This window comes from Camelus dromedarius, chromosome 1 (assembly GCF_036321535.1).
Source record: "Camelus dromedarius isolate mCamDro1 chromosome 1, mCamDro1.pat, whole genome shotgun sequence".
Taxonomy (NCBI): domain Eukaryota; kingdom Metazoa; phylum Chordata; class Mammalia; order Artiodactyla; family Camelidae; genus Camelus; species Camelus dromedarius.
The window spans coordinates 36,743,667-36,758,629 of NC_087436.1; the positions used below are offsets into that span (position 1 = coordinate 36,743,667).

General features: G+C 34.0%; 1 protein-coding gene across 8 annotated transcripts in view; it reads right to left on the reverse strand.

Moving 5' to 3' along the window:
• The window catches only part of BLTP1 (bridge-like lipid transfer protein family member 1), a 175,609-nt gene that overhangs the window by 141,444 nt on the left and 19,202 nt on the right, over positions 1-14,963 (reverse strand). For all 8 annotated transcript variants that reach the window (XM_031466529.2, XM_031466536.2, XM_031466542.2 and 5 more), the window contains 4 exons: positions 13,944-14,008; positions 3,694-3,880; positions 1,921-2,002; positions 1,369-1,562 (listed from right to left, as the gene is read on the reverse strand). In XM_031466529.2, the coding sequence (XP_031322389.1) occupies positions 1,369-1,562; positions 1,921-2,002; positions 3,694-3,880; positions 13,944-14,008 (528 nt within the window). The remainder of the gene's footprint in view (positions 1-1,368; positions 1,563-1,920; positions 2,003-3,693; positions 3,881-13,943; positions 14,009-14,963) is intronic.

The following is a 14,963-nucleotide window of genomic DNA, read 5'->3' on the forward strand; positions in this document are numbered from 1 at the left end:
TCCCACAAACTGTTAATCTTTACTTGCTTTAACAAATTTCTCTTTGTCATACATCACAACATCTTTCATCCGCATAAAAATTAACCTCTCAATCATTAGATAATATAACATACACAGATTTAGCCATCATCTTCTAAATATGTATTAAACAACAAAGGTTAGTGTATAATTACATCAGTTAATCTCCATGCTTACTTTTGAAGAGGGAAAAATATAATTTAAAATCTTTTTATACAAATTAATAACAGATCACTTTTTCATTTTACTCTCTAGTAATTTTCACAGAAATACAGATTTATTTATTCAGGATTACAACTTGTACCCATAAATACAGAACTGTGTGCGTAGCCCACATTCCAGAAGATGCTCAGGAAACTCAGTGATCCTGAAGAGTGAAACCAGGTAGACCCACAGCCTCTCTGGTAGTCAAGTAGGGAAAATGACTCTATCATCCTTGCCAATCCCTAGAAATTCTAACAGCAAGCTAGCCAGAAAGCTGGAACCAGAAAGGAACAATCGTGCGTCTCATAACCTCAAATTTTATATTGCCTACACACAAAAAATAAAAGCTGAGACATAGTGGAAATTCATCATATGAATACTTAAATTACACAAATTCAATCATAGAGTCTCCTATAGAGTCTTCTTCACAAAAAAGAATAGAGACTGAGAATAACAAAGACTACAAAAGCGCTCATCTCACTCATGAGCACGTGGCCTGGGGCCAGATGGGAGTCATATGTCTGCTATTACCTGAGGGTCCCAGTTCACTGGAATGAAAGCATCCCATCACAGTGAGGGTGACGCTAATGTGGATCCTTATTACTCTGTGTCTCCTAAATGCAAGCAGCTACTTCACTGAAGGAAAGCAAGTCAGGAAAGCCACGTGGAAAACTGACTGGGACTCAAATGTCAAACAAGTTCCAAAACTGTTCTAACTTCATCAGTTTTCCAAGAGTAATTCTTATCCAATTTTTAACTTTTCGTTAACTCAAATGGTATTCCACTATGTATTTGCTGAATTTACTATTTATCCATCCCTTCTGAAAATAAAAACCTACCTGTAATGTGTATTTTCTAACATACAAACATCACAGCTTAACTGCCCAAAATAAGTTTCCCAAATACAGTGAGGAGAAAAAGATAGAAAAATTACTTATAAGCTTATAGAAAAATATTAAAATAGAAGTTTACCAATGGATAACACATCCATTTATCTTATAAAACAGGAATATTACCAATTGATTTAATAGGGAAATATACCTATTGCCCAACTTACAGCAAAAAAATTAAAAGGATGCTGAAGATTCTAAATGATAGCTACACTAGATATAAAGAAGTTATTTGTTATTTTTATGACTTTCTTACTCATCATTTTGAAGACCAACATATCTCGGACTAGGAACCAGCATGACTCGAACATTTTCAAGCTTTCCTTTCACAATATGCATGAACTGGTCAAGATGACTGGAAGGTGGTTTTGTAGTGTAAGTTAAGAAAGCATCATCAAAATTGATGCATAGAGTCTGAGGCTGGTAATGATTTCCGAAAGCCAAACGTCCCTAAAAAACAGATAAGAGATATTATGCCATACTATTCAGGCCATACTGTTTTTCCTTAGTTGACCTAATAACAAGCATTTTCAAGTAACTACTAAATGATTCCACTTTAGCACTCTATACTATTTAAATTACTCTGCTGACCAATTTAGACCAGTATTTAAAGAAATTTAAGTACTTGTAAATAAATAAATAGCCTTTAAGGTCTAATATATTTGTGCTAAAATGGTACTGGTATTGAAATAATTCTTTCACTTTATGAAAAATGGAACCAAAAAAACTCCACAAAATTATCTTCTTAAGTGAAAATTAGATTCTGTTATTAACCCATCAAACATTAATTGTAGTAAAATTTACTTACTGTGCTCACATTGACCTTTATGACTGGAATAAGTGATCTCCATGAAGATGTGGGGTCTTGAGATTCTGTTTTTACTTTAACTCTGAGAAGAAATGACAAAAATTGACATACAGGAAAAAAAACTTGAATACCTGAGAATAGAGCTGACTCCTCACAATACACATTATTAATACCAGCTGTACCTTTCCAAATACATCTAAATGACTGCTCAGTAAGCAAAACGATGACCATCTAATAGAACACTAATATCCCTAACATTTAGTACTCTTAGAATGTACTCTTCGTGTATCAATTTTTACACAGGCAAGCTTTAACAACAAAACTGTATTTTTAGAATGACAAGCTTACAGACAGAAGTATAAATTAGGATATGCTGTCATTACATCTACCATTATGCCCATTACACTACAACATTTCACAAGACAGCCAAACTTATGATTAAAACAAAAATGACCAAAGTACAAGTCACTGATGTTTTAAGTGTTTTAAACACTTCTGACAATGAAGCTGACCTTTCTCCTTCCCTAACCTCACCACTTTGTGCCAAAATAATTTCCTCTCAAAAAGTGAAAATGATGTATCAAGAGTAAGAAAAAAGAAACTGGCCATATACAAAGTACACAAAATTCAAGAAACGAAAAATTCACAGCAATTCACTGAAGATTTCATATGAAAACTCAGGGCCCATCACTTGAATAACCTGATTAACTCCTAAGTCACACTTCTAAAGCCATTTTCAGGCCACTTAAGTTTTAGGGTAGCCCTCAGTGCATAAAACTAAAGTCAAAGCCAAGCTCACTACCTCCCCTAATCTCCTCTTTCTCTAAGGTTCCCTGACTAAGCATGACTTAAATTAGAACTTTGGATTCATTGTTGACTCATCGTTCTTACTCGTTCTCCATATCTAATCTATCACTCTCTTAAGTATTCATTTGCCTTAACTGTATCTGGAATCCAGCCACGTCTCTCCCTGCCCTCTGCTCACAACCCAGTTGACAATTACCTCTTCCCTGAATTGTTACAACATCCTTCTATCTGGTCTCTCTGCCTGCAGTCTTACCTCCCTCCAATCACAACACAACATTGTTGCCTGGGGTAAAGCCAAATTTCTAACACCGGGACTCTGCCAACCATTTTAGTCTAATTTATCCCCGCCTCAAGTAATCCACTCCAGCCTCAGGAAACAACTTCCCTGTTGCATATGAAGTTTCTTCTCTGTAGAAGACTCTTCAACTACTTTGCTTAATTCATTCACCCCTAAGGTTCCAGCCCTCCCTGATCCTTCTATGTGTGCCTACAGAATTCTATTCTTGACCCTATGTTATACTTCTTGCTCTAAAATTGCCTAGTAACTGCTCTAACTCCCATACTAAGCCATAAATTCCAAGACAGAACAGTTGTCATAGCATCCCAGTGCCTGGGACATACTATCCATTAAATATTTAATTGAAAATGTATATATATATATATGTGTATAGATATATGTATGTGCACTCAAAAGGATAAAAAAACAAACTGACAGCAGTAGTTAACAACATGGGAGGGAAGTAGAACTGGTGAGCAGCAGTAGATGAGGACTGGTTTTTTACATTACAAAATTCTGTATTATTTGAATTTTTTAGAGAATTATATAATTATTTGTAAGAATAAAGTGTTGGCTAACCTACAAAGAAAGACTAGTCTGTGTCTAGGTGAATAGTGTCAATGATACTTTAAAAAAAACAAATGTCTGAACGTTGGAGATTAATAATAAAGTCAAGTGTGACAATCAACCTTTCAATTTTGGACTGGGTTCTTGTTCTTCCATTTTCTCGTGTTTTATCATCTTCTTTCTTAGGTGGAATTATTGTTGGCTCCAAACCAAACAATTCTTGAAGACGTCCATAAAGATCCGAACGATTATAGACATGAAATTCAAAATCATTGACTGTGATGTACAATCTGGTCTCTGCCTTTGGATCTAAAAACGTTATTACAGGGAAAAAAAAAGTTTTCCGTCAACTTTTTAAAAACTTTAGTCAAAGTTTTAAGCAAATCTTTTTCCACAGCAGATGTAACTCAAATGATTTATTTTAAATAGAATTCTGTGATAAAAAAGAATCAAAATTTTAAAATAATAAAACACTAGCAAAAGAAAGAAAAAAGCTGATGTTAATATAGTATTTCAATTTAGCATTCTAAAGACAACCTTAATTTCTAGATTCTGGTTGTATAACACCAAAATTTAAAGATTTTATGCTAAGAACAGCAAAGTGCCTTTAACAGAGTAAAACTTTACTGCATTATAGCCATAAGTTTATGCTAAAATATAAATAGTAAAATGTTCAAGTATGATGCATTAAACATCACACAGATTTGAACTTTTGCATCATAGAAATTTTTCATATACTAATTTATTTTTTAAAACTACACAATGTCAAAACAAAGATTTTATGAACTGTAGACTTCAAACAATAATCTCAAATAAAAGATATAATTACATTAAATATAATATAACAACAGTAAGTAGTAAACCCATCTATAAAGTGACAGATGGGGCACTTGTTTCTACTGAGGAAATAATCTATGACAGTGCATCACATGTCAGCCAGAAAGAGTCAGAAGAACAGTACCAGAGTCAGTGCTTTCTTTTGTTATGTATGATATATGTAGGATTTTTTAAGACTTTTCTTCAATCTGTATCTGTTTTTATTTCTGTCGAACAAATTCAATTGAAAGGCAATTAAAATTAGATATGACCAGTCAGAACAGTTTAATTTTTTTAAATGGGTGAAGAGAATTACTATTAACTTTCTTTTCAGTACCTTAGGCTGTGGTTTAAATATGAGGTGTATATTTTTAGTAAGGTATCAAATTTCACCAAAATCAATTTTTTCTCATTAGCAAAAAACATTTGAAATGTCAAACACCGTAACTAAATATAAAATTTAGTTTAAATTAACAAATGAAAAATGCCTGCCACTCCATTTTAAAAATAAACTAAGAGAAATGAATCAGAACATTCATTTCTTACACAGTAATACTTTTAATTCTACCCCAATCTAGGTTTTTTCCCTCTTCACTTCCTGCAACAATTGAAGAAAAAAAGATAAATTCAATCCTTCAAAAAACTAAATCCAATCTTTCAAAAAACTAATGTTTAGGGCCTGTAACTTTTCTGATATTTTTAAAATAGCTTAACCTATGTTCTCTCCTATTTTTTTAGATTTATCAAATGACTAAAAACTAAGACAGTCCCCTAAGCTATTACATAAAGTGTCTGCCCCTTTTTCTTGCTGTAAGTCAAATTCTTAAAATTAAAATAAAAATAAGAAGCACTATTTTTTTTAATACATATGAAGTATTCTAAGACTTAATAATGATAAATATCATTATCCATTTTTAAGTAAGTAAGTCAATCTCTATCATCATTAGGCTTAAACGTTTCCTCAGTATCATCCATGACCTCTCCCCAAAATGTCAGGGTCAAACATCCATCAGCTTACTCAAATATCTCCAATTTGATGTCTAACAGGTATCTTACCCTTGACACATACAACCAAACACCTGATTTTCCCACCCAAAACTACTCCACAATATTCTCTATCTTATCAACAGCAAGTCAATCTTTTCAATTGTTTAGGTCAAAAATGTGACCGCTCTCTTTCTTTCATGTCCCAGATAGGATGAGCAAATCCTGTCAGCTTTTCTTTCAACATATATCCAGAATCCAGCCAGTTCTCACCACTCGGGCCCAAGTCCACATTGACTTGCACATGTTTGAACACAACAGCCTCCCTTACTCCCCTTTTGCCTGTGCTTTACACGTTGGCCAGATCTTTCAAACCCCTGACTAAAATCAGGTCACTCTCCTTTTCCCTAGTTGCCTGATGGCTTCCTCTCACCCAGATTGAAACCAAGGTCCTTTCAGTGACCTATAAAATCCTACAAGATCCTCACTCTTCTCTCCTTTTGGTCCTCACTCCAAGTAAACTGGCCTCCATTTTGGTAATGAAACAGGAAAAGAACAACCAGGAAATGTTCTTCCCCCAGGTATTCACAATAACTCATTTCCTTACTTGTTTCATGTTTCTGTTGAACTGTCCCCTATCAATGAAGCTTTTCTTGACTTCCCTATGTAACACAGCACCCTGCCTGCAAACCAGCACTCCCTAGTCCACTGACCCTGCTTTTATTTTCCTCAATGCCATATTTTCCTCACTCATTCCTCGATGCTATATATATTTACTTGCTAATTATCTGAATCCTTCCTAGTGTGAATGAAGCAAGCTCTGTAAAACAAGAAACTTGTCTTATTCACTGTTGTATCCCTGGTGCCTAGAACAATTCTTAATACACAGAAGGGCTCATCTGTGTGAAAGAATAACAGAGCATCTTATTACAAATCATACCCCTAAGTAAAATAAAAATATCCACAAACAAATAGATCTTAGACTTTTTGAAAACCCAGCATGTGGAAGCATAATAAATGCAAAGTAGATTATTTTTCTTTTCCCACTTTGAGTTATACAAGTAGGAATTTATTATATAATTCTTCAAGGTCATAAACAACTCAATCAAAATTTACCTCAAACTCATTCAAGTCATTTGTTTTCAAATTTACTTTCAGCACAGTTTACCAAGATCCCTGAATACAAATTCCTTTATCATTAGGAATGCATTATAGAGGCTATAAAGGCTGGTAAATGAGCTACAGAAGCAGGAATGGGGAAAAAATAAGAGTCTAGACTAGCCCCTAATTGGATCAGCAGTGATAAATACACAAATGATGTCTGTATAAAAATGGAAACAGGACTACTCTCAATTTGATCTCCAACTTGCTGGACATGCATAACTGATTCTCTTCTTTCAATATGACTGATATGATAATAATATGGCCACATTAACTTCCTAAAAGCAACAAGGTACAAGGATAAAGGTATTCATCTCTGAAAGTATTTTGAAAAAAAATGATAAACACTAAATACTTAATACTAAAACACTGCAAGACCCCCTCAACAATCCCTACCCATTTTCCCAAATTTTTTTTCTGCTTTATTTATTATTGATTATCATCTCCCTCCATTAGAACATAAACTCCATTTGAGAAGAATTTTTTCCTGTTGTGTTCATTATCCTATCCCCAGTTCCTGCAACAGTGCCTGGTACATAGAAGATACTCAATAAATATGTTAAATCATTAAACAGAAATAATAAATGGGTTTTTTTAATTTTAAGTAAGACTGAACAAAACGCCTAGACCACTTTTTTCCTTCCAAAAATCACTTTAGAAAAATACTGAATAGAGAATCTATAAGCATTTAAAAGCAGCTTTTGGTTTTCTATTTTAAAAGAGAAAGATTTAGCTGAGTTCACATCCCACTTTTTAAATTTGTTCTGTTGTTCCTATTTGTTTTACTTGCATTACTAATGTTCCAGCTAGCAAGCTACATGATTAAGCAGTAAATCAGATCTCTAAGCCTGGTTGATCTCCAAGCTTACATAGCCTGTACTCTCTTCAGAGTCTTTGCCAGGACCTTTTCTGTTAGTAACCCCAGCTTTCTGTCATCCTCAGGAGTAGTCTGTACAGTAATACCCTCCCCATCCCTCAACCTCCATCCCTCATACACACAGATGCAGAGAGACAGGTGGCCCAAGAGCACACCCACAGAGACAGAAACACAGGGAGAAGCACACACAGAGAGGTGGGCACATATTTACAGAGGGGGCACGCCCTTGCAGAGAAAGGCAAGCACACACAGCTATACTCATGCACCCAAGCACAGAACCATTCACAAAGCACACCCATACACATCCTCTCACAGAGCCATATATATGCAGATACACATGCGTAGGTACTAGCACACTCACAGGATTCCCCTCACAGACATAAGTATGTACAGACAGAGCCCACATGCAGAGGTACCCCACACATAGACAGGGACACCTTCCCAGATCAGAAGGGTGCGTCCTCATAAATGAACACCTCCCTTAGCAGACAGACGAGCACTTTCCCAAAAGACAGATAGGTTCCACAGGCATTTGTCTCCCATCTATAAACACATGCGCGAACACACACACACACACACAGCTTCTTTTAAAAAAAAAAAATTGGGACTTCTACACTAGACTCTCCAGGAACCATAGAAAGGCAGTAAATGAACAGTAGAAAGGATACCAGACTGGATTCCTGTAATATCATTCACTAATATTGTGACCTAAAGCAAATACCTTAACGGCTCTGAGCCTCACTTTTCTCATCTATAAAATGAAAACACCTCTACCTACCTGTAGGATGCTTGTACACCATAAATACAAATTCCCTTGTCTTTCCAGGTCAAGTTCTTTCTAGTCATAAAAATTATGTATTCACTTTTGATTTACACTGAACTCTCTTCTTTTTAAATAATCTTTCACTTCATAATGTGATATAATGTTCATCATAATAAAAGCAGCTCATCTCTACTGAATGGTTGCTCTGTTCGTTCTAGGCGCTCTACTCATATAATCTCATTTAATCCTCACAACAACCCTAGCAGTCAGAGTCCAAGATTATATAACTAAGAAGTAGACTAGAATTCAGGTCTCTAAACACTGGTTCTTAATCGCAAAATAAAACTACTTATTAATTATATTAATAAATGTAATGACTATTTTAAAAGCAAAAATGTTATTAATCCCTGAAAACAGAAATGTATCAAAAGGGTCCAGTTATTTCTTTGTATTTTATTTTAAAAAATTGGTCAATATTCATACCTTAAATGCAGTATTTAATTGTTAAATTCTGGTAACACTAGATTTCTCACTGACAATTATCTCTCCTGAAAATTTTAAAAGCAGTTTTTAGGTTTCATTCATTCTGTTGACACTGGGAGTCAAAGTGAAAACTTTAATTTATATATAATTTAAGAAAGGTATAATCAATTGACTCTTTTAAATCTCCTCTCTACATTAATATTGTTCTACCCTTGAAGGCAGAAATCTTTTTCTCATACTCCTTGTCATCTCACATTCATATAATGGGCTTCCCAAATTCATCTGTCAATAACATACCCAAAAGATATAAGTACAGACATAAAAGGCTCTTGATATAATGAGCAATTAATTTATGGGTGAAAAAATAAATGAATGTTGTAGAACAGCTTAAGTCTCCTGAGCAAATAGCTAATTGTTTTCCTAAGGGAAATTAGGAGAAAGGCACTTATTTAATTATCTAATTGGAACACATGCTATTTGCAGTAAAAAATCTAAAGTGCAAAAGTGCTGCCAAGGCCTTGCAATTTTTAGAATCAATACTTAGTACAAAGACAAAACAGTCTACTGAACTTTTAAAACCTGTTTAGGGATTTTTATTTCCTTTATGTATTTAACAAACGGGATTTGAAAGTACTAGATTATCTTAGGCTGAAACTTCTAAGCAACAAAATAACAGAACATACATTACCATCATCCTTTCACTTCTTAACAATGTAAGAATTCCTCTGGATAAGAAGGATGCGTGCCTAGTCAGTCAGACTAGTATGCATTTGAACACTATGATATACAACCATATGTTAAGAGGCAACTAGTCCTGCTATTTATTTTCCAAAAGAATCTCTCAAATTCAACTATCCTAAAAACAAAATAAAAAATTTTGACTGATATCCTCATTAATTGGCCAACAAGCATCTGTAACAGATCATTAACTCATAACCTAGGGAATATTTTACAACAAATTCTATGGTAAATGAATTAGATGTGTTCTGTTCTCTCTTTTTTTATGGGTTAAACTGGACAAATGACAACTTTAAATCTGCTCCTGGCTTAAATTATCCCAACCAAGCTCTATAGTACAATAGTTTCAGCAAGCAATACCCCTCTTTTCTCCTATTAGAGCAGTTCTAAAACTTCCTAATGAAAATCTTGGCCTTACCCACAGACAGCCCCTTAACCTATTCCCTGGAAGGCTAGGGACCATGTATCTATTCAGGCACATGCCCCAGTTTTCTAAATTCTCCACTGGGAAACACGTCAAACATCTCTACTTCCTGCTTGGTTAACTGTCAAAGGTCTGGCATACAAAAATGAGAAAGAATAATCTAGACAAAATAATTTAAATATTCATGACTATTAAGAATAACACAAAATATCCAAAAATTATTATAATATTTCTGTTCTACATCGTGAACAGTTACAGAGAGAGCACAGAGACAGGTTTATGTTAACAGTAAGAGTGACAGAAAGAATTCAAGACAGAAAGAAATAACAGGGAAGAGCCAGCCAAGAAAGGGCCAATATTCGAGCTATTTATGCTAATCTGGGGTTATGAATCTGAAGGAGTGAGATTACATTTTGCTGTATCCTTTGAAATGAGCTAAGTTCATGTCACTCTTGTGCGCCAAAACTTTTCATGGCAGTGGCTGCCAGTGTTCAATATCCTCCAGAACACAACTTCCAAATTATCCCCTAGTATTCCTTTACGTTCTATTTACCACCAAATGGAGTTGTTAATTCCTAAACACACCCCTGTTTTCCAACCTCAATGCCATCGGTCAAACCAGTTATTCCATCTGAGCTACCCTCTTCTCCACTCCATCTCTGCCTGACATAATCCTACTCACCATCATCATCATGCATGCTGCTTAAAGGATGGAACTTTCCCAGCAGCCCTGCATCTACTATTCTGCCTCCTGACAAATGGGCAGAACTTTAAACATCATCAAACCACAAACCTGCTGGGACCACACCAAGTGGTCCATACCAAAGTTGGTAATTTTGAGGATGGTTCTCAGAATTTTTCCTCAACACACACACACACACTGCTCCCTTTCTCCTTTAATTATAATTGTATGTGGTTCTCTCAGATGGATTCAGATAACACCCATTCCTCTTTATGTTTCTCTATCCCCTCCTCCAGCTTAACACAATGATCAGTAAAATGAATACAAAATAAATATGTTAGATTAGCTAAAAATTATTATCAAAAGTTACCTCTTTCCTAAAGAACTTAGGTCAGTTACTCTTGACTGCATCCATATATTTTGGGGAACAGCAATCCACTTTAAGGAGATGTGACAATTCACGATAAAATGAAGTAATTATTTTCGTCAAAAAAAATTTTTAAACAATTTAGGATCATATTCCCCATGTCTTAAGAAAATTCTGAAGTGGGCAATCCCATTAGGCCTAGTTTAAAAATTGCAGTTGCTTCTGGATACTACAAATGTCTTTGTTCCTCCCATGAGCTGTCATAAATGTTTATAGATAAGAATTTCCAAGAACCTACTTAGGCCACATTCCACAAGTCTGTTTTATAATAGAAGGGGCACTAGACTCCTTGTATTATATAGTGTATAGTATATAGTACATAGTATATAGTATATATTAAGTTAGCAGACCTGGGTTTTTGTCCTGAATTTACCAGTTATAATCATAGGCGTTTCTGATTTTCCATCTGCAAAATGAGGAGTTTTGAGAATATTAGTTGTTTCTAAATTGATAATGGATTTTGAGAAAAATCGGTCATTTCCTAACAGTGTTCCTTGGAATCCTGGGGTAAAGAGCATGGGATGGGGTGGTTTCAGGTCAAATGGGCCTCCTCAACCCACCTCCCTAAAGTTTTATCAGTTCACATGCCATTTCAAAACTCTAAAAAATTTTAGAACCAAATTTCTAATATAAATATACAAATAGGTTTTTCAAAATAATCTCAAACAAGCTATACAAATGAAGAGAACTTTGTTTCAGCTCCACTGTAACCTTGTTAACAATAATATTTATGTTAACATGTAAAAAAATAAAAATAAAAGATTAAGTTAAAACAGTAAATCATCTAACAAATAGATTGCAAGATTAACAAAGCATGACATGCTGAGGAAAAATATCCTCCTAAAGTAATCTATCTCTAAGGGACAAACTAGATGGAATTTTTAAACTAAATCAGAGGCAGAAATATTGGGCCTGCCCAAAGTTAAGTGAATGTGTTAAAAGCTGGGACTGAACTCAAAAGAACTTGGCTCTAAGGAGTGAGCTTTAGCCATTTCTAAAGTGTAAGACAGCTTTACTTAAATGCCACCTTTCAGATTTACAGCCAAATAAAAAAATAAAAAATATTCTCTCCATAATATTTAACATGATTAATAGTGTAGGAAAGTGACTCAAAATTTTGAATTTATTCAGCTTTCATAATAAGCCAAAACTTAAAAGCTTCCCAGTGCACTAATATACTGACTATCTAAAGAACATTTTTTTTTTCCTGTGAGAATGCTTACGGTAACTGGTAAGGAAAGAGGTAAAATGGTTGGTTTAACAACTGATACTCTAAAAATCACAGACTGAAGACTGGTAATAACACACAGCTATTCTCAGTTACTGATGAGAGACTGCAAAAGGCCTATTTCAAAGTCCCACAAAATACTTTTATTATATGAAGTCACTCAGTCTCTATTCAAAATTATCTAAAAATAATTCTAATTTTTAGAAAAACTTTTCAAGACTGAAATTTGGCCATTATTCTTTCTAGTAATTGATTTCATTAACTATACAGATGCCAAATTCTAACCCATTAATGCCAACCTTTTCAAGGTAGATAATATTATGTATTATATAAGAGGGACAAAAGATATGTGGGAGCAAGGGAATGATAGTTTAAAAAAAAGACTAAAGAGTAGTGAAACAACAGTGAAATCTAAAATAATTTAGGACAGCTCAAAGTTGTGGTAAGTTTTGAAAGATTCCTAGGTGAGCTTGCATACACACACACACACACACACACACAGGCCCAACATTTAATTGGAAAGTTCCAAAGTTATACAGAACCAACCACCATTTCAGAATCTCAATGCCAGAAACACAGAAGGCCCTCATAGCTAAGAAAAGGTGGAGGGGTTTCATCCTATTTTGACCCCATACTCCAGGCCCCACTTAAAATCTCCTAGAATAGTAATTATCAAACAGACCTCCAGGGGATCCTGAGACCCATTCTGGGGAACCACAAGGTCAAAATTATTCTGATAGTATTATTATACTGAGATGTCTGACTTTTTCTCATTCTCCCATGAGTGGACAATGGAATCTTTTAAAGGCTACATCAAGTATATATAGTACAACAGACTGAATATAAAAGCAGAGGTGAGAACTCAATTATTTTCCGTAAGGGATGACATTTAAAATATTTACAAAATATAAAATAACATCACTGTTCTCACTAATTTTTTGCTTCCAAAAAGTTATTTTTCACAGTTTGTTATTTATTTTAATATGTAATGAATTTACTATAGTTTTTTAACGAAATAAAAACATTTCTATAATTATCAGGCTTAATTTTGAATGTAATAAATATAAATAGATATAACTTGCATAAATAAAAGCTCTTTGGGAATGTCAATAATTTAGAAAAATGTAAAAGGTTCCTGAGATCAAAAATTTGAGGAATCACAACTCTGAAAGTAAAGACAAGATCTATTCTCCTTGAAGACACTGGTATGGTTAATGGAGAGCAAGGGGGTTGGGGCACAGACAGGAGCACCTACAGCTGCAAAACGAAGATTTGAGGAAAATATTCTGAGATAAAATTGTGTTGATACAGAACAGAACCAGAAGGGAGTCTAGAGTCTGTATTTCCTCTTTTTTTCTCACCCTTACCATAGTAAATAAATGAGAATTAGTAGCAGTCTCAGGTAGAAGTACAAATAAAGGCGCAGAAGCTGAAAAGTAGAGAAGTGTCTTAGTAGGATGATTAAAGAGTGCTAGGAAGGCCACTTTAACCACAGTATGGGGTTAGGTCCATAGACATAGTAGGAGGTAAGTCTAGAAAAGTGGATAAGGGTCACAGTGAGAATAACCCTAAGTAAATAATAGGTTAAAGTAACTAAATGTGACCATGCCAGAGGAAAGCTGCTGAAGGATTTTCAGCCACGGGGGGTTAAAATCAGAGTCCTGTAAACTCCAAAACTTTTAAAAATATTTTTATCTATTAACAAAACGTGAAATATTTCTATATCTACAAATGAAAATTCTGATTATATAATTGAAGATTTCAGATTCTTAAAAAAATGAAAACTCACCATGTTGCTTCTGCTTTGGGTTATACATTTTCCACCACCGAAAAATTATAAATCCATCTTGAATTCTAATCAAGATAAATTACAAAAATGAAAACATAAGTAACAATTTACTTAACCCACTTTTTAAATAGTTATTATAAAAGGTAAGCAATTTATAATAAGGAGATGCAGAAAGTTTTCAGCAGGACACTGGCATACCTAGATGTTTCATAATCATCCAGGTAAGAAAGGAAAAGAAAATTTGCATAGCTCTAAATCAGATTCATCTATTTAGGTAAACTGCTATACCAGATTACATTAAACAGGAAAATGAAGTGCTATCAGGAAAATGTTTTCTTCTTTAAATGATATTTTAAAAATAGTGTTAAATTTATATAAACTAAAAGCTAAATATTTAAAGTGAAATGTTAGCACAGTAAGGGAAAACTTGAACATTTTCCTTCTTTTCTGTAATGATGTATCACCTCATATCAAAAGGATAGAATGACAGCCTCTTAATTTTTACTTTTTACCTTTAATTTGGAAATAATTTTAGACTCACAAAGAGTTGCCTCTACTGTTTTAAGTGAGGTGTGAGTGCTGCCAACCCGTAACACATCTCAACTAATTCAACACTTTCAAGTTCTACCTAAGTAACAAATTTTAAGAAAATCAAAAAAATACAGTAAGCTTTTCTTTCAAGGCTTACCGAAGAGAAAATACATGAAACATATAAATTATAATTATTTATTATATTCATATCTGCATTTCCTTATTAAAGTAAAATTAGAATTGCTAATAAAGGCTAAATAATTCTAAAAACTTATCACCTATAATAAGAAGTTACTGGATGAGAGCTATCAACATCCCTGTCCTTGTTTTATATAACAAATGACTAAAATGAATTCTACAATAAAAATGGTAAAGTAATCTTACAGCTCAATTTTTTAACTAGGGATAAAATGAGGTTATTCAATTCTATAAGCTACTAGTCAATAAATTTGCCAGTCTGAACCTCACTTAGCTAAATTAATCCACTGA